General features: G+C 41.7%; 1 protein-coding gene across 1 annotated transcript in view; it reads left to right on the forward strand.

Annotated features, from left to right (window-relative positions):
• Positions 1-1,558: 1,558 nt before the first annotated feature.
• TGFBR2 (transforming growth factor beta receptor 2) overlaps positions 1,559-20,437 on the forward strand; it is a 60,370-nt gene continuing 41,491 nt past the window's right edge. Inside the window, exon 1 of the mRNA XM_014884055.2 lies at positions 1,559-1,712. Coding sequence (XP_014739541.2) covers positions 1,619-1,712 — 94 coding nt within the window. The 5' untranslated portion in view covers positions 1,559-1,618. The remainder of the gene's footprint in view (positions 1,713-20,437) is intronic.

Genomic DNA, 20,437 nt, shown 5'->3' on the forward strand with positions numbered 1-20,437 from the left:
TAAGAACACTCCAGTCTGTGCTCAAAGGGGAGTCTGCAACTTTTCTTACCTCTGAAGGGTGGTGACTGCCACCTGTTTGAGTGAATCTTGACTATATTAAAAGGGGATGAGGGAGAGAAAAATGCTCTTGGAGTGGTTTATGAGACTTTGCCATAAACTGAGACTTCATGGTGAAAATATGCATTTAGGGAGTGTTTAAAACTAAATTTACATAAAATCACAATGATTATTTCTTTTAATTGTCTGTTATAGGCCAATTAAATTTTTTATGCAAACATTTCCAAATTCAAACAGAGGTGAGCTGAGACATTCACGATTACATTTATTCCCCCTGAGGGCTTAGCCCTTTTTCTGAAATACCCAGATCTGTATCTCTAACTAGTGCTGTAACCAAGACAAAAGTGAATCAACAACATTGGAACAATCACCCTCGATTTACCCCTATGTACATCAGTTTACCCTTCAATCAATTAACTCAGAGAGGAAGGAAGACTGTGATCTGAAAATGGGTCTCAATACAACTTCTGGCTATGCAGTGGCTGGATTTATACAGGCAGAGAGCTCAAGCTTTATTCAGGCTCAAAACGGAGTGGTTCTTACAGTCTCTGACTGGGCCACGAAAAGCTGGCATCACCCATGTGGTCCTACTCTCTGAATCCTAGATGCAACTTCCCCCTTGCAGAGAAGGCAAAATCTCTGGTAGAAGTTCCTTTGGAGAGGGATGGAGACGAACTTCATTTGTGTCACATACGCAGCATTTGAGATAAAGTGATGCCCAACTAGCCTATTTGGGAGCAAAATAAGCAGCAGGTGACAAGTTGTTCCAGTCAGCTTCAACATCTGCAAGCTGAGTGCCCAGCTAGTCTGTGTGAACATTTCCTGCTATTACCCTGACTTCAACCTCCCCTGCTCCCTGCTTTGGTTCATCTGGGGGTTACGTCCTTCTTTCCGATACCGGTTCTGCAGAGGAGGAAACAGGCTGCTGCAGCAGCATCGTTGAGGTCAGGCATACGGATGCGAGGAGGAGCTCTGCAAACTCCCCGTGTCCCAGATGACACGACTGGGTCCTTTTCAACTCGCAGGGAGTAGGAGCCCTCCGAGCTGGCAGTTTCCTGTCGACCTTGAGGCTCCCTCCTCGCAAGCCACGGCGCAGCGCCGGGCGGGTGGCGGTGCCCGGTCCCCGCCTCGGAGGGAGGCAGGCGCAGGATCCGGGCTGCACGTCGGGGCTGGCCCCGACGCGCTTGTGGTGGGAGAGCCAGACCTGAGAGGGGCTGGCCTCTGGCAGATGATTGACACCCAACTGGGTGAGGTTTCATGTTAAAAGGGAAAAAAAAAGAAAAAGGAAAGAAAAAGGGCGAGAGCAGGGGAGGGGGTGACTGTGGGAAGGGGGAGAAGGAACTACTGTAAGAGTAAGAAAGTCCTGCCCAGCTGTTTGCGAAGTTTAAGATTTCCTGTTTCCCCTGCAGCGCCGAAGTGAAGTTTCAGTGAGTCACCCGCGGTCCCGAGCAGCGGAGCGGCGCAGCCCCGCTCCCCGCCAGCCCCGCCACCGCCGCCGCGGCCTCCCCGCCGCCCCCGCGCCCCGCCCGCGGCTCGCCGGCCGCGCCGATCCGGCTCCGCGATGACTCCCCGGCTGCCGCGGAGCCTGCGGCGGCTCCTGCTGCGCCTTGCCCTCTGGGTGCTCATGGGCAGCTCGGTGCCCGCTCTGCTCCGGGGTAAGTGCGCGCCGGCCCGCGCTGCCGCTTGACAGCTGCTGGGGCCGGCGGCAGCGGCGGAGCGGGGCGGGAGGGCAGGGGAGGGGGCAGCGGCGAGGGACAGGCGTCCGCCGCGGGAGGCGGGGGACACGGTTGCTAAGAAAGTTTTGAGGCTGGAAACATTTCGGGAGGGGGCGAGCGTGTTTGTTGATGGCCCTGCGGGAGAGTAAGCGGGGAAGAAAGGACCAGGAATCTCGAGGTTTCGCTGCCAAATCTGAGGTCCGACCGCGGAGGGAATAGCGGGGAGAAAGGAGCGGATTTGGCAGGAAATCAGCAAGGTCTGCTCGGGCCGCAGGAGCCCGGAGAGGGCATCTGGGGGGCTGCCTGCGGCGGCCGGGAAAGGGCTGCAGGCCCTGCCCGCAGCTGATGCGGCGGCTCCCGCACCTGGTGCCGGGCCGGGGAGCGGGACACGGGCCGGGGCCGGGCCGGGGAGCCCGCGGCCCTCGGCAGCGCCCTCCGGCCCCGGCACCGCCGCTCCGCTGGGCACCACGGCGCTGGAAGGTGCCGCGGGTGGCTCCCAGAGCGAGGGCCTGTGCGTGGCCACTGAGCCCGCTGCTGCGTGGGTCTGCGCTTGGCTACCAAAACCTGGGTCTCGTGTGAGTTTCTGCTAAGAGCGGATTTAGCCGTGACTGTGAGAAGTTGGGCTGAAAAGCGCTCACGCCTCTAGCACTGGCCGAGCATGTTGTTTGACACACTTTATAATCCTGACCCTGCTTCTGCCAAGACATCCTTTGATAGGTTTTTGGGGTCTGTGGCTGGCAGTATTCTTCATATCATAATTTATAATATACTATGAGCTTAAAGTTCCGCTGCAAAAACAAGACTCCTGCCCTGAGGAGCTTTCCGTCTCCGTCCTACCAGTAGTTACCCACATCTGTGAATTAACATCTGTAATATCAAGGTTAGGCCCTAAATCATGTTGCAGCACAAGTGGTGAACCTGAAAAGAAAACAGCAGATTGCAGCAAACTGAAACATTTGTGAAAAATTAAGTAGATTTCTAAAATATCTTGTGATAGCACATCTAGTTTTAGTCTTCAGGTAAGGTGTGCAGACACCTGGACTTCTACTTTGCTCTGGGCCCTCTGATTCTCAAGTCTGGTCCATTCATGGTCAGTAGGGTTCCCAAATTTTGGCTGAAACATAATAACATAAAGTAGATAACACTTGAATAGCTACTGCCTTTAGCTATGTGCAGTTTTGAATGACTTCACGCTTCATTAACAGCCCTGTCAAAGTCAACAGGTCTTGCATACCTGCAAAGTTACTCATGAAAGCTTAGTGCAGAAGAAACGAACAGTGTAAGAATAAGACACTATGGTGTCCCACGACTCAAAATTATATTAAATTTGCGGTGTGCAGCTTGTTAATTTTTAATATATTTTTAATATATTTTCATTAACATAAATCATACTCAACTAGTGATGGCTTATTTTGACCCTGGCCCCAACCTTTTGCAGATTTTCATCGCAAAAAGCTTTAAATGAAGAAGCTCAGCTTTTGTTAATCATATGTTATTTATTATTAGACTTCTTTTTTCCTACTCAATCAGTTACAGACAGTCTCAGCCTCTGGGTAGATTTTTAAAAGTGGGTATGGCTCAGGAGTTTGTTCTTCTTTCTTGTCACAGGTCCAGTGAGGAAAAAGAACATAAACTGGTTACAATTCCAGCATTTTTCATACTCATCTTCATCTACACCCTACAATAACCAAACCTGAGTAGATGTGTTGTCAGATAATCTATCCCATAGCTCCAAAAGCTGTTTTGATAATCACTGTAGGATTCCATTGTGCCATTGAATTATATTATGACAAGAAGAGTTGATCAAAAAGCAACAGTTCTGTGAAGCAGAAAGTGTGAGGTTTGGATGTTGGTAGTTATTTGGCACCAGAATGAAAACTAGACCTGCCAAATGCTTGGGGGAAAACAAAACATAATGAAAAAAAAAAAAAAAAAAAAAAAAAAAAAAAAAAAAAAAAAAAGAAGAAGAAGAAAAAAAAGTACTTATTTTGTAATAACTCAGCAGTATAGTGAGGCTGAAAAAAAGAAGATACATCAGTCTCAGAAGAGCTCGGTTCCCAGGTATGCCAACTAATTAACTGGACGGCTGGTTAACAAAGCACCGGCTAAAATTTCATTTTAACATTTTCACAGCAAAACATTAGACAAGAATGACACATTCCCGTAAAGATTTTGGTGAAATCCACAAATTCATTAACAATTTCAATAGGAATTATCTGCTTTGAAAAAGATATTGTCATGTCCTATACTACACACAAGTAATTGACCTTTTTTTTGCATAGAGTGAAGGGGCAAGGTGCGATTTTTTGGAATGATTTTGAATGATTTATTGAGAGTTTAATCAGTTAGTGCAAACCAGCAGTTGCCCATGTAAGAAATTTGTGTTAGTGTTTAAATGAATATGAATTTTATCTTTGGGTTATCATAACCAGAAATTTATTCCTTGGACTCATCCATGGAGTAATTGTTCATCTGAACATCAGGAACTTAATGTATCCATTCAGCCAAACACTATTTGCATTACTGTCTGTTTTTTTGAAAGCCATATCAGAGTTAGTTAATTTTATAGTATGAAAATCAAATTTAGAGCTTCAGATATTTGCAAAAAGGAGAGCAAACATTTTGTAACGGGATGGAACATGTAACAGGATTGAGTCTAAAGTGCATTCCTGCTCCCCATTAAAACTGGCATTCTTCCAGGTATTTCAGGAGGGAAGTAGGGATACATCAGAGATGATATTGCATTTTCTTCTATTTATGGGGTATCCTTGAATTGTGAGGGGTTTATACCTAAGACTTTGAAAAACACTTTTGTTTACATGCTATTTTTACTTTCTTGGCATTAACATGCTTCTCTAATACTCAGGTGGTGAATTCCATACTGGAATGGTTTCTATTAAAAAATTATGAGCCAGATCTTAAGCTGCTGCAAGTGAATATAGTTCCATTAGCATTAGTATAGTTACACAGAGTTGTAGCAGGTTTCCTGAAACAGTTTCAAAAGTAATTTCAAAAAAAAAGGGCAATGGAGTAATTCAGAGCTTTTCATATTCATAGTATTTTTTCACTCATATTTTAAAACACTATTATATGACCTATATTTAGTCAAACAACATTGCTTCAAAATTAAATACTCCTTTCTGGGATGAATTGTTACAGTTTCAAAGATGAAACATTCTATAATGGTGCCTGATAAAAGTTGTCATTGTGACAAGGTTAACTCTGAACATAGGAGGAAATATGGTGTCAGGCTCTTACCAGAAGGAAAATTCCTCGTGGCTTGGTTTGCGGGGGTTTTTGCAAGTTTGTTTTTTTTTCAAAGGCTTTTAGAAAGCATTTGCTCTTTTGAGGGGAGAAAAAAAAAATAGAGCATAGTATCACTGTAGCACCAGTTGTTGGAGTTTCCGATGCTTATATTTCCTATGCAAGATATTTTGAAAGTGATATTTTGTTATTTTTTGCATTTGTGGTATAGGAACTCTTTTCTCAATAGTGTACGTACGTGCCTTGTGCACTTTGCTAGCATTCACTGCCGCTTCTCTGACCTCAGAGGAGCTGTGCCTTACTTGCAGCACTGCCAAAATGAGCAAAACCAACTGGTTGTAGCCAATCTGTTACTCCTGGATCTTGCATCACAGGGTGTATTTGTATCAGCTAGGTGTGAAACATGCTCACTAGTGCAGTGACAGATTCTGACGGAAAGTGGTCCATGCAATCTCCACACTGGCTGGCATGGCTACAGACCAGCATTGGTGGCACAGTGGAAGGCAGGGCTTCCAGCCACCTCTGTGGTCCTGGGATCACAGGCTGCTGAAGTCTTGATTTGCCCATGGTTCCCACAGCCCTTCTGGCACCTGACAAGCAGAGGAATGAAAGGGTGCCCTGAGGAAGGTGGGAGACAACGGCATCGTTTCCTTTGCCGCAGAGGAGCCTTTTGACTCAGGGGAAATACCCAGGTAGCCAAGATAGTTTGTATTGCCAGAGCATTGCGAGCTCAGTAAAATTGACTGAGGTATCAGTCAGTCTCTGAAGATATTGGAGAGTACAAGGGGTTCCTAGCATGAAGTAGTGGAGAGCCAGTCCTGATACAAAAAGAAAGTTGGCTGAATCCTAGTCTAAGAGAGTTACTGCTGAGATTTGGGTTGCTTAATAGGTCTTTGCCTTAAATTTTGTTGGTATTAGAGGGTTTTTTGTTTCTTTTTTTTTCCCTACAGGATAATGGGAAGTGGTTTTTTAACTCTTAAAAAATTATTTCAAGAATAAAATAAGAGGCGATGTGAAAATACTTGCACTTTTCTATGAACTCTTATTCTGGAAAGTTAAGAATATGTCTTGGGCTTGATAGCCAAAGTCCTTTTGAAGTTTAACTTCACTGGCAGGTGTTGTATTAAGAAACAGAGGAGAAGCTTCTTAGTACACGGGATAGATTGCTTTTACAGCAAGTAGTGGGCACACACTGGGACAGGGCAAATGCTCCTACAAGCAATGGGTTGGCACTAAACATTTGCAGAACTGGGTTCTCAGTGACCCAGCTAAGTCTTCAACAGTTGTTTTTCATATTATGTCTGCTCTCTGGCATGGCAGCAGAGCAGCAGCACTGGCATTTGTTGAGTACAACATTTTATATCCTACTGCCTGAAAGAACACAGTTTTAGTTTTGTACAGTTTTACAGTTTAGGGTAGGATATGTAAAGAGAGCAAATTGCTTCAAACGCCATCCACTGATGGAATCTCATCCAGAGGAGTAGAATCTTATCAGGAATTCCCTAATTCTGTTTTTCCTGGTGTCAGCATGCTCCATTTTTATGTCCATTAGCTTCCAGGGATTTGAGCAGAATTTAAATGGAAGCAGGTATTAAAGAACTCTGCCCCACAGTTCATATGGACAAATGTCAGCTTGTTTGCATTGCTGTAAAGCTTTAGCAACTGTTCTAGATTTTACGAAACAATAACATTAGCAGTGTCAGGGGAAATACTAGTTGCTGATTTGTCCATGTTTGTGCATATTTTTTTGAATATGCCATTTCCTTGCTCTTTCTCTTGCTGTGAATGCCATTGTAGTTGTTACAGCTGGAACTACCTGTCCTTTTTTTCATATGGGTTTTAAAGCCTTTTCACCTCTGGGAAGATCATCTCAGGAAGAAGTAGTTTTCCTTTGCTCAAACAACTGGTATTTAGCAAGAACTTCCTGCTGGCATTCATCCCTGAGTTAATCTGGTTAGAATTAGAGCTGGTTGAGAGTTTTTGACACTGTTTTTCATGGGAAAATGCTGATTTGTCAAAACTGAAACAATTTGTGGAAATGTACCAGTTTCCATTAAACTTTCATCAGGAAACATTTCCTTTTTTTTTTTTTTTCCCTTCCATAGTCCACAGTGGAATTTCTGATATAGAAAGATAAAGAAATAAGCATTAATCAATAATTAGAACAAACGCTGGTCAATAGAAGAAAGGTGGGATTAAGTGCATGGCCTGACACACAGAATGCACATTTGAAACTGGAGCTCCCCCTATCCCTTCTCCCCAGGATATTGTCCATTCTCCCCAGGACATTGGAGGGCTGTCACTGTCTCACTGGGCATGCATGTACAAACACCCCTATACCTACCACCTCAAATGATTTTGGTTTCACTCTGTTGTGAATATGAAAATGTATGAAATGTTGAAGCACTTTGTGGGGCTGGAAAAACATTCTCCTGACAGTGTTTTTAAGGTTGACTTGTAGCCATGTGCTCATTGGCTCCTTATTGGGTGGGGATGGCAGTGCTTTGAATGGCTGGTGTCTTCTAGTCTTTGTTTCACATCATAATAACAAGCTGTATTCATAAATTATTGTCATGCAAAGGAACCACAATTTCGATTATTAAGTCCTATTAGTCCGATTACAGGATTCCAGTTCTCTGCTCACCCAGAAGAGTATTTTGGCAAAAATTTGACTGAAATTAATAGATTTCAGGAACAGATAGAGGAGTCTGCTCCCTCACACTCAAAGCATCCTTCAGTTGACAACCCAGCAGTGACACCTGGGATTAACACCGTGCCTTTCCAGCAGCAATCTGAAACCAGATCTGTTACCTACTATCTTCTGTTTGTACCCAGATGCTTCAGCCCACACCCTCAAATGAGCTGTTTCCCTGTTCTGTAAGTAGATACCTGAGGTTTTGAGGTAAAGAAGAAAGATTTATCAAGCAGCCAAAGCTGCACACTCAGCCAGTGATTTGCAAGTCACACCACATTTTTTATAGTGTTTATATTGGTTTATAGTGGTTATGCTGGTTTATAGTTATCAGTAACACAGGTTTTGAAGGATCAATTCTGCCCTCTGTTCAGCTGATCAGTTCCTCCAAAACATTGCATTGGTATTCCCATGAGCTTCGTTTAATGCAGCATTAAAGCTCAGTTTTAAAAAACTGGTCTATGCAGGGGACATTAGAAAATGCGTATTTGTTCCCAAGGTCGCCGTGGCTCTGTCAGGGCTTAGGGACTTTCTTCTGTTAGAAAAGCAAGTGAATTTGAACAGTACACCCAGAGAGCAGCAGGAAGGTCTCACAGTTCTATTCCTCAGAGCAACGTTTTCCAAGTAAAGACCCAAGCGTGGTTCTTACGTGCCTGGGGCACTTTAACAGGTCTCTTTAAAAACTAGCATTGTGCAAGTGGAGCGTGTGCAGCCAGACTGTCAGCTGGCATAAATCAGCTTCCTCTGTTGAAGGCGAGGAACCTGCCCTGATTTATACCAGCTGGCAGAATCTGGCCACAGAATAAATAATAGGCAACTGTATGTTATGAGGCTGTAATTCCCTCGAGGGGGCTTTTGTGGTATCAGTCTTACAGGAGCCAGAGTGATCTGGTTCTCTTTCTTGGAGCTAAAGAGTAATTTAACTGCAGTTTTTTGAAGTCCTCAGAACATTAAGAATGGGAGATTTCAGGCAGTCAAGGGAAAGAGAATACTTCCAAACTTCTTGTAAGGTGTCTTTAAGGATTTTTGCCCAGGAATAGTCATGGTAGGGGAATTTGGGAGGATGCAGATGAATTGATATGGGTTAGGTAGTCCCAAAAAAAGATAAATATCTAAGAAGGATGATTTCTCATCAAGACCAGGCCTTTCCTTTGAAAACACTTGTGTGCATTTCCTAAGATGTATGAAAACTGAAGCTCCCTCATCACTGATAAGCTTCTAGTGCTGGTATAATTAAGAAGGAAGAAAAGTGGAGAATGGGAAATGAGGACTAAAGGACAAACACCTCCTCAGACTGTGGATGTGGTTTTTAATTTTGTTTAGCATTTTACCCAGAAGGATCATAAGTGAGCTGGTACTCAATTCATTGATTTAGAAAGAAAAGGGGTTCAGTTAGATTTATCAAGTGTTGACCTGCAATTCTTCTGGATCTAAATATTTTAGATGAGATATGCAGGTGAGCCATCTCCCTCCAATTTTAATCCTGCTGTGGATTCTGCAGCCCAGAATGGGATTAAGTTCATCATGCCTATACATCACCTGTTGGCATAGTTTGATGGTGCCTGGGGCTTTTGGATGATAATGTGGCAATTTTGTAGATTTCATCTCAGTAACTAATATAAGCCCATCTTTAATGTTGCTGTACAAGGGGCTGAACTTTGAAGCAGACCACAGATGATTAATGGCTTATCTCTTTTAGTTATTTTTAGGGAAGAAAGCAGGAGCAGCTATCCAGGATTCTTGTGTATCTCGAGATACTGATCTGGTCTGATCCCTAAGCCTAATTAGCAGCTTAGACACTGCTGAAAACTTGTTACATAAAGTTGCAGTACATCAGTGGTTTGGATAGCCCAGCTTCAGCAACAATTTAAGAAAGGTCTTAGTGTTTACAGGAAGATTAAAATTCTTACAATTTTGGCTGCCCTCCTGATTTTAGTATTACCAAGCTGTCCTGACCAACTTCCATATGCTTTGGGAGCTCTGTGGCTGGAGCAAATGTGAAGTCATAGTTAAATCAGGACTCAGCACACCTTCAAGTACAGCAGCCAGTAGAGTACGTGAATGACTTCTGGCCACTGAAGTGTGTGCTTGGGGAAATAGGATACACGTAACTATGCCTTTTTCCTTACCCAGCTTTTTTCCTTCACCTGTCTAGTCTCTTAAAATATTCCTTCTTTATGCAATTAGTATCCACTGTGCAAATTCAGGCCTCACTTGGGATGCTCCTCTCTCTGCTCTGTAGCTATTTTAAGCTTTCCTTTAACATTTCTGGGTAGTGATTTCAGCGTGTTCCATTCTTCTTGAGAAACTTACAGAAAGCGTGAAGGAAGTAAGGAGTAAATCTTTGTGTGTTTCACTAATGGGAAGCCTTTTAGAAGATTTTGAAAAATTTTGAACAAATTTGTCAATCTGCAGTCAGGAACCAGTGGAGAGGAGCTGTCATTTGCAGGTGGTGGTTCATCTTTTATTCCCTTCGACCAGTTCTGCCCACCAGCATGCAGCAATTACCCTTCTCATTTGTCGCTGGCATAGAAGGAGATCTGTGATTCTGCAGTGACTGTGCTGTGGCAGTAGGCCAGCTGCCCTGCAGTGTACCTTCTACCTCGCCACAGCTCCTATTACCAATTTTCACGGTTGCCTTGCCTCCTTTTCCTACCGTGGTTAGAGCTTTTGCCCTGAAAGGGGGAGACCCATGGTCATGTCACTCCTCAGCCTGAGAGTATCTAAACTCCACCAATGAAGGGCTCTAGGATGAAGGATCCTTGCTGGTTGAGACAGGGGAAGGCTTTAGAGGCAGCACTTTGCAGAAAAAGGGTTGACATGTGTGTGGGTGGTCCCCCAAAGCATGTCACTGGAGAAGAAAGCCTGTTCCCTGATGGATTCATTCATTATTCCAGCCCCTGCAGGGTGACTGATATTCTCTCCAGGGAGTTCACAGCACAACAAAGAGACACTTTACATACAGAATCTTTTTTCCTTTCTAAACTGAAAACAACCATTTCTCATCCTCATGAAAAGATCAGAGGGGACCATGTAATAGTCATGACTTCGTAAGCTTCTTTATTTAAGCCTTCACAAAGTAACTAGGTCAGCAATACATGCTTCTGGGCTATTGAATTTCCCTTCTTCCCCTCAGTCTATTCTTCCATTTCCTCACCCAACTTTACCACAAGGGAATGCCTTAAGTCAAAAATCTGGGAAACTGATCCTTTTATTTAATTTGTAGTATTCTCATCTGGTAAGTCCAGTGCCAGGCCATGAGGCTTTCAGCTCTGAAAGCCATAACCCAAGTTTGCATGTAAACAGGAATACCACACTGTCTTGTTATTTGGTTGTAACCAAAGCCATATCTGCTCCCTACTTGCTCTGGATAATAGATATAGGAAGACATTCAGCAGGAAGGCATTGGTAAACTATTCTGGAAAAGAAAATACAATTAAAATGTGTTTCTTTTTTTTTTCTTTTTTTTTTTTTGTTTTTCTTTCTCCATCAGCTTCTTGCTCACACACTCCTTACTTCTCACGTTTTATACTTTTGCCTTAAGATTTCTGGCTGACTGGGGGCTTTGCTGTTCTCACTTTTCCCTGAGGCCACACTGGTATGATGAATATTTATTATGGCAGCAGCAGCCTGGGGATTCTTATATATATATGTCCCCTGATTTTAATGTTTATGAAGGAAAATAAAGATGTAATTCCAGCTAAATCATCAATATTCAGGAACTAGGGTTCAGAATTAAGAATCAGGTATATCCTGTTGAGTTATTTTTAAAAATATGCACTTGACTCTAAAAAGATTTCAAAGTATCTGTATTAGACATGAAAATTCCTCCTATACGGACTGGAAGGGATTAGAGGCTTCCTATTTTACATGAGAGGAGACAAGATTTGTTGGTGACTCACAACTAAGAAAAACTTTTGCATCTTGGCAAAAAGCAGTGAACTAGGAAATGAGAAGCTTCTTAGTCTTTGGAGACTCAAACACAGATTTCCAGCATCCTATGACTTCATCCATTGTATTTTTGATGTCACCATTAAACTTCAGTACAGTCATTTATATAAGTATTTCCACAGTTTCAACTTGTGTGGCTTAACATGTGGCAAAAAAATAATGTAATCATGTGTTAATTACAATTTCTATAGACAATTCTAGAACTTGTGGGAAATGAATAGAGATTGTTTCAACACTTGTCTATTGTGATTGGAAAACTGAGGTTCAAAAAGTTGTAACTCCTATTCTTTCTCTACAGAAATTATGAATTAAAGCCTTTAAAGAATCCAGAAATGATCAAAGGTCTCAAATACCCAGTCAAATTCAATAATATATTAGCACTTTTTTTCTCCCCTACTTTTTTTCAGTTTAAGAGGCTATATGCCAGGAGCTTGCACATGGAAACATTGGTAACTTGCTTCTGTTTGACAACGAAGGCCTAACTTCTCCCTCAGTTGTCCACATATATATTATTCATGGTTCAGCCAATTTGCACATTCCTAAACTAGGCTTTTTTCTTCTGGTGGCTAATAGTGTGATTATCAGGCACATACCTACTGGTGGTTTGAAGGCAGAAGCTTACTGGCCTTCTCATGGGTGAAGGTGGGCAGCAAATGCTAGAAGCAAACCGCTAATTATTTGAAGTATCTTACCCATGAAAGCTAATGACAAGGCACATTTACCACTATCATAACCACATACCTAGAAATAGAAAGCACTGACACCTGCTTTTCCAAGCTGTTGCTTAGCATGAGTACTTAGACTAGCTATATAATCATCACTTTTCCCTATAAAATGTGGATTTTGATTTAAATTTCCACTGTGCTTTTAAAAATGAGATATAGTTTGCTTTTATCAGGGCATCAATTTCTACTCTATTGTCCTTACCCTACAGTGGGTAAGGAAGGAGGAGGTACTGCTTGTTTAGGGAACCATGCTGCCTTTTTTGCATTTTCAGATGAGAGTTTAATGTTAATAATTTCCTGCTCTTTCAACATGATGAAGTGTTGTGGTTTTGGGCATAGGAAGAGGTAAAGAATTAGGAATAGTACCTACAGCTGCTGTTCTCTGGCTGGATATGAGATAGGGTTGGTCAGATTGGTCAGATATGCAGGCACTTTGCCATGCCTTGTTAAGATACCATACATAACATAAACACCAGTAACTGGGATAATTTGCCTTGAGGCACAGTTAAGGTAGTGCAACCTAGCTAAATCTGCTCTACCAGAATGTTTAGCTGTAGGTAGCAGAGCTCACGTGGAAGTTTGACACAGTTAGTTGGTGGAAAATAAGGTTTTAAGCTGTGCTAACTTGATATTTTAGACTCTGTGGGGGAGGATATTATGAAAGATGAAAAAGGATCTGTTCTGATAAATGGAAGCTGTAGATGAATGAAATGACCCCAGACACAAGGTGTAGATTTTTAGCAAACAGGATACTTCCATTATTAGAGTATGGCCAAAGGATATGATGGCCTTTTCAATGTGAATCTCTAAATTAAGACAGGGTTTGGCTTGTTAAACAAATACCGAGGTAAGTTAGGGCTTTGGAAAACTAGCTGAGTGGAATGGCTTCACTTTCAGAAGACCAGACTGGAAATACCATCCATAGAGTCATAGATCTCTTGCACTCTTTGAATCTGTGATGTAGCAGGTTTCCATCACCAGGCTGGTATCACTCACATCCCTCTCAGAATTAAGACTAGCATCTCCAGAAGTAACAAAACAGTTAAACTGCTCTGCTAACTAATGTTGTATTAGGAATATTTCAAATATGCATGAGTTACAAAATTTTACATCTAAGGAATTTTAAAAATGTCTCTATTGCTATGAAACACTTTCCTCTGGCATAGTCTAAGCTATTACTGTGTTGGGAAAGCTTGGAATTGTTTTGCCTTTTGAGAACACTTCTAAAAACAAACTGTGTTCTACATGAGTGCAGTATTTGTGAGAAATGCCAAAGTGACAGCTTTAGAGAATGAGCTGCCCATGTCACTGAACAGTTTCACCAGAAAACATAACAAAGCATGTAACTGGCTCGTGGTGTTTAAAGGGATGCTGAGTGGTTCGGCTGCTATGACCATGTTATGCACGGCCTCTTCAATGACTGTTGTTGAAATAGTATTTTCATTACATAATTATTAATCCACTTGGCATTTGATTAAAAAGATCAAGGCATTTCATAGAAGCCCTTAGACATCCTGCAGACTTTTACTGATTTCTACAGTTGAATAAGTGCACTCCAGATGAAGGATGATGATGACCAATATCCAGAAACATTTGACGACTCTAAAATATTAAACATCAATGAGTATAATTTGGCATAGCAACACTCAGAAATCACAGCATCTGCTGAAGATCTCATCTTATTAAATGTAACTCATATATGTGACAATAAACATCTTCTGTCCTGCAGTTGCAGGAAAGTTATGCTGCACCAGAAATGAACTGCACCATTTAAAAATTTATTAAGTATCATCATATTTTGCTTTTCACTGTTCTCAGTTGTTAGAAAAAAAATTATTGAAGTAATTGGAAGAAGTTTGAGGTATTCAGATGAAAATTGAGAGGTAGTGGTAGGTTCTAAGCTGCTGCTTGGTACACGTGCTCTTGCGATTCTGTCTTATCTCTTCCCAGCTTTCTCTTCAATAGAACAAATTGTTTTGTAGAGACTTAAATTGGTCTTTTCTTTGCAATGTTGCTTTTAAACAAGCTTGCAAGTGTATATGCTGTCTTGGAGTCCTGGTGAAAGATTATGGTCTTAAGAATGACTGAAGAGGCAGCTGGAGGACTGGAATAGTGGATTGAGCATAACAAGTATTACGTAAAGCAACTGGGAGGGGAAAACCCTGGAAATTCAACTTGATGTGTGCATTTCAAATTTACAATTATATTCTGTCTCATCATAAATGAAGTGTAAGAGCCTGCAGTCCCTCACACGTCTTCAGGCAGGTAGACTAAACATTTTAGATTGGCAAGTCCCTTCCTGCTGAGCAGCACCTAATGTGGGAATGTCCTCCCCTCACATTGTAATGCAAGCCCTGCTGGGGGCTGGGTGCTGCAAGCAGTGAGTAATGTGTTGTTGTATGGAATGAGAAGTGTTGCATTCCTACATGCAGGTCTTTAGGTGTCCACAGTTAATTATTTTTATATGGGTGGACCATGCACTCATATAGATGCAAGTGTCCTTAAAAGACTCAGTTTTATGATATAGTGAATGAGTTATCTTTGTATGTGATTTATAAATAATGGCAAATATAAGGACCTTTCAGTGACGTTTCAAGAAAGGTATTTAAGAGTAAAACACCTATTTATTTAAGAATGAGCAGATTTCACTCATGGCTTTTATTTTCTTTTAAGCCCGGTAAAATTTCAGCCTCAAATAGGAATGAAGGAGCTGATCATTCGTGCCCTTATTTTAGCAGGGTGGTATTGCCAGCTAGGGATTCACAGTCTCAAAGGTAACTGGAGGGAGTAATTTGCAAATGCATGAAAAGGAACAGCTAATACCCAGGGGATATGTTAGCAAATTTACCTTTGGCAGACAAAGGAGATGCTGCTTGTTAAGAGAGATACTTCTTCACCAAGAAATCTGAGAACTCACTAGCAGTATGCCACAGCAGTAAGATCTCTGCAACAGAAGTCTGAAAAAGAAAGTCTTCCTAAGGTTGAATATCATTAGAAGTGTGTAGTTTTATGCATATGCCCTTTTCTCAATACTCAGTATATAATTACCATTAATAGTTGTGGCAGTTAGATGCATCTATCAAGATAGCATATCCCTGGGATATTGAATTCTATTATTCTGCTTCTTTGCATGTAACTTGACAGAGACAAATATAACCATCCAAGCTACTGAATTTGAGAAGGATGTGTATTTTTCTTCAAATCTATTCAAAGTGATTCTATTCCTAGGGGATTGCATTTGTGTCTAACTCTCCTCTGATTTACTATTTTAGCTGAGCTGATGGATTATGAAAGAGAGTAATTTCTTTTTAATACTGTTTTCCTGAATCTGTCATTCAAAACTTGCTGTGTGGGGACAGAATGGTTCATAAACACCATTTTCCTGAAGGAAAATGGCTTCTCACAGTAAAAAGGAGCTCTGAACAGAGCTTCCGCATAAACATGTTTGCCCATCAGTAGCTGACAGAGAAGCCTCTGTGTGTGTGTTAAGGATGTGGACTTGTTAAATGAGTCTTCTTATTTGGAAACAGTTTTTCAAATTGACTAGGAAGGATGGATTGTATTCAGGTCTAGAGAAAGAAAATACATAGAATTCTGTCTTATCATAGCATTCTCTGGTCATGGAATGTGCCTTAAATTCCAAATCTCTCAAATATTCCTCAGGTTCAGAGGTCTTCAAAAACCTAAATAAAATAAGGTCTTTCATGCTGCTTACATTAGTAACTTGTCTTTTTATGTTAAGCTTAAACTAAAATCCCCAAGCCTAAAATTGTTACTACAATATTCGCATGCATAACATCCTTGGTTTTGATTTTGTTTCCTTGTTTGTTTGTTAATGGCTGGGAGGGACAGATAGTGGCAGTGAACACACTGTAAAAATCCCACTAATATCCTCTTTTTATCTGGAAAAACAAATATTTATAAATCCCTCTGATTTATGTAGCTTTGTAACAATTGCAAGTTGGAAAGAACAGTTGTCTGGTTAATCCATTTAAATGCTTATTTTGATTGGGCAGCTGTGAGTCTTTATGTGCACACAGCTTCTCCCCACACTTACTGGAGTGTTACAAAATACCATGGAAATTCTGGTTTGGTTCAGCAGCAGCCGGTGTACACACATACAGTTTTCTGTTGTACAGATAGAGACTCTTGCCATGCAGACCTCATCCTTGATTAATATGGCCTCAGGAGCTGTGGCTGAAGCCAGTTTGCTCTGTAAGCTCCAATACTGGCTGTACAGGTTACTGAGATCATGCCTAAAGAATGTGGGTTCTGGCTGGAGGCACAAAGCACCCCCTAACTCCCAGCTGGAACATGCTCCAGAAGCTGACACAAGAGGTGCACTTGGGAAGGGCCAGTGCAGAGGCTCACTATGGAGCTGTGCATGGAAAAAGGGTGAGAAACTTCTGCTCAAATCTCTCTGCCTAGGTGAAATTAAAACACTGAATGGCAGGCCTGTGATTTATGTGCTCCAAACCATGCCATTGGGCATAAAATCTTTTTATGTTGTACTCATGCTAATTCTGCCCCTCATGCTTCATTATTCTGAAGTATTTCCTTTTTACAAATGTGATGCTTAAACTGATATTTGAACAGATGCAGCCCATTCCAATTACCCTGTTACATTTTAAGATTGCTTTTGATTTGCTTTTTTTAAATCCCAAATCCATTATTTGTGTTTGGCTTTGTTTGACTAAAGCTTTGTTCGTTGGTCCACAGGATCTTGATTCCAGTTTAGAGAAAGGAATTGTAGGTAGAATCAGGATCTTTGAAATCAGAGATACAAGTTACAGTTCAGCAGAAGTTTCAGAACAAAAGGTTAAACTTTTGTCTGGGTTTACAGAGTGTTTTCCCAGACTAGTGGCAGTTTCAGGTAAATATTCATCACACTTTTCCCCTGAAACAAAGCAGAATTGGGGTGACTGGTTGAATTTTATTTTTTTGTGTTCACATTACAAAACTACTGCAAAATCAAATGTTTCATGTCAGACAGAGGATATATGTGCTTCACATACTCTGTACCTTTCATATTCTTCCTCTTGAAAAAAATTGTATTCTAAAAAAAGACTTCCAGCATCCTGTGAAGAGGAGGCATCTGATAGGTCTCTGTACTGCTGAAGAAACAGTCGCAGAGAGCAGTACCTCTCTTCTCAAATGTCTCCCATAAATCTTAACTTGAGACACCAAAAGTCCTTTTTCTATACTTCAAAATCAAAATAACCTCCAATCTACTTTTATAGTGGATTTAAACAACTATGAGGCCTGAGGTGCTTCTGCAGATATGTCTGGAAAGAAACATCAATCCTTGGAGTGCTCCCAAAGTGTCATAACCCATGCTGCTGAGTCCTAAGCAAATCCCATCTGCCCTTGCAGTGATGATGCCTGGCAGAACAAACGAACTGCAGAGCCCGTGTTCCCTCTCCTGAAAGGGCTGTGACATCTCCTGTTTCAGGGCAGGTAACATTTGAAAGCCGACTGTGGGTTGGAGACAGCAGCAGACAGCAGCTCCCCCATGTCCCTGGCACGCTGGGCAGCCTGACATTTCCCCAGATGTTGCTCCAGCCACAGCCCCACAGAGACTTTTCTCTGCCCTGAAATAGGCGGCTTCGCCTCAGCCCAGCTGCGGGTTGCTGCTCCTCATACCACATTCTTCATTGTGTTTGTGTTGTCAGATAGATGTCTAGACTGGAGAACTCTTCTGGGTCAGGCTGCCCTGTGGAGGGGGAGGGAGGTGTGGTAAGGTGCGGTCTGATTCCTCTGGGAGGGAGGAGAAAGTGAAATGAGGGATGTGGACTCATAACGAGCAGGGGAGCATGAGTGAAGGTTTTTGCAAAATTCTTTGTGCGGGTATTCCTCCATGGCCTCACTAGAGAGAAAGGCAAAAAGGTAAAAGGGGAGGCTATGTTGTGTTCACAATGCTTTAGAAACAAATTTCTAAATTTTCATTTAAAAAATGAATGAAAAAAAAAATTTAGTCATTTTTCTGAAAATGGTCTGAGGATTTCTCCATGAGGCAGACAATTGCTGTTCTCAAAATATGTCGTTTCTTTGCATCAGAAAGGAACATTAAAAATAAGATGTCAGAAGAGATGTGTGTGTGAGGGGGCCTATGCAGTGGCATCCCCAAAGGAGGGATCTCATGAGGGCTCTGTAAAGCTGCATGTAGCCAGAGCCTTTCAAAAGAGAAGATGGGTATGTTTTTCTGACTTCTAAACCTGTCATGAAAGTGTGTGCCAGTAATTTTTAGGGCATACTGGTAAAGCAAATACAAATGAGAATTAATAGCATAAAATGGCAAGTGCAGGAGTGATACTTTTTCTGATTCACCAAGCAACCTGGGGTTGTATCGAAGTGAACCTGTGGGAGTCAGATGTAACTTTGAATTTCCTGTTTTGTGTGATTTGTCACAGTCATTATGTCTGTGTTTCATTTCCACTGCTTTAAAAAGGAAGCAAAAGTCTTCCCCCAAAGTAACATACTCTCATAACCTTTCCTGGAGGTTGGTCTCTGAGACCAGAGAGGGTTTGGAAGTGCCTGCCAGTCTCCTGAGTGAACAAATAGTATTAATAAACATCTGCCCACCTGTATTAACTCTTGGCAAGCCACAGCAACTTCTAGATATTTAGTTTCCTCTATGTTTTAGTTCTCTTAGTGTGCTCTTTTGAATACAGTAGAGGATATACATTTGGCAAGAGTTTAGCTGTAGCAAGGGTTAACTAATGAGAGTTAACTGTGGCTTCAGCAGAAAGATTTGGCTTTTTGCCACTTGAGTTTCTGAGTATGCTGCCAGTGTAGAGAACAGTCTTCAAATAATTTCCATTTTACATTCGGAAGAGATTATTTTCTGCTGTGTATCCAGCCTTCCTTATTACTGCTGAAAATGCTGCAGGTAGATAATCAAGTAACAAACAGAAGGTTTTTTCACGTAAGGAATTCAGACCTCTTGAGCTTATAGCTGATTTTAAAGTAATTGAAAAAAACCACAACAACTTTATGTGTGGTAAGTCTCAATTTTGAGTCTGACTAGACTTGTTCCTAATACAATCTATATTGAGGTGACTTAACAGGATCCAGCTTAAACAAGATTTGATGATCTGCATGAAAACTTTAAAATCTCCACCCCTTTAATTGAATGCAATAAACTCATCTGATGGTGTGTGTGTGCCAGGACAGCGCTTAGTTACTTGTAGCCATTCAGAAAGTTAGGCAGGATGAGGCCTTATTTACTAAATAAGAGTAAAGTCCCATTAGAGCATCGTTTGTGAGTGTTTGGCCAAGCAAGTATGTTACTATTTTAGATTTCTCTGTGTCTTTGGTGGTGCAGTGGTCTGTGGGAGTTGAGGGCAGGGCTCCCCCTGCACAGCATGCTCTGCTGTCACAATGAAGAGTCAGCACAAGAGTTGTCGTTGTAAGGGAAAAATAGGAGCTGTACCCATGTGCCCACCAACTCTGTCCATCACAAGTACCACAGCTGCAATTCCCCATGGAAAGGATGGCAGGGTTTGGCAATACAGTACTGCAGGAAGCTCCTAATACTTTTGAAAGTTGCCTCTTTGCCTGTACCATGAATCCTAATGTGTTCTGTTGCCCAGAAGTTAAGCAGAAGGTGCAGTCTCTTGATCTGAGACATAGACTTCAAAACTTCTCTGCTTTCCTCCCACCTGTAGGCTGTCCAGTGAGGATGCACTTAAAAAGCCCGACAAGATTGCCTTTGCATTAAGCAGATATCCCAAGACAGGCATTTAGGACTGCTTGTAAGTAAGAAAGTGATGCCTCTCTATAAGTAGCGCTGTTACCTTAAGAATATCATCACTTTCTTGTATGATCTCATGGGCTTTTCGGTTTGCACGTGACATTGAGCACACTCAGTAGCCTTGCAGATAAGCTGAATTGCCAGGGTGTGTCTCTGTGGAATACTTCATGGCTAATAGGAATAGCTTAGCCATAGCATTTTTAGCAAGTAAGTTATGTTCCACCTGTACTGGGTGGACTTCTGAATTTCACTGTTGGAAACTGGGAGTTTAATAAATAAA

The sequence above is a fragment of the Sturnus vulgaris genome, chromosome 1 (genome assembly GCF_052056855.1).
Source record: "Sturnus vulgaris isolate bStuVul1 chromosome 1, bStuVul1.hap1, whole genome shotgun sequence".
NCBI classification, from domain to species: Eukaryota; Metazoa; Chordata; class Aves; order Passeriformes; family Sturnidae; genus Sturnus; species Sturnus vulgaris.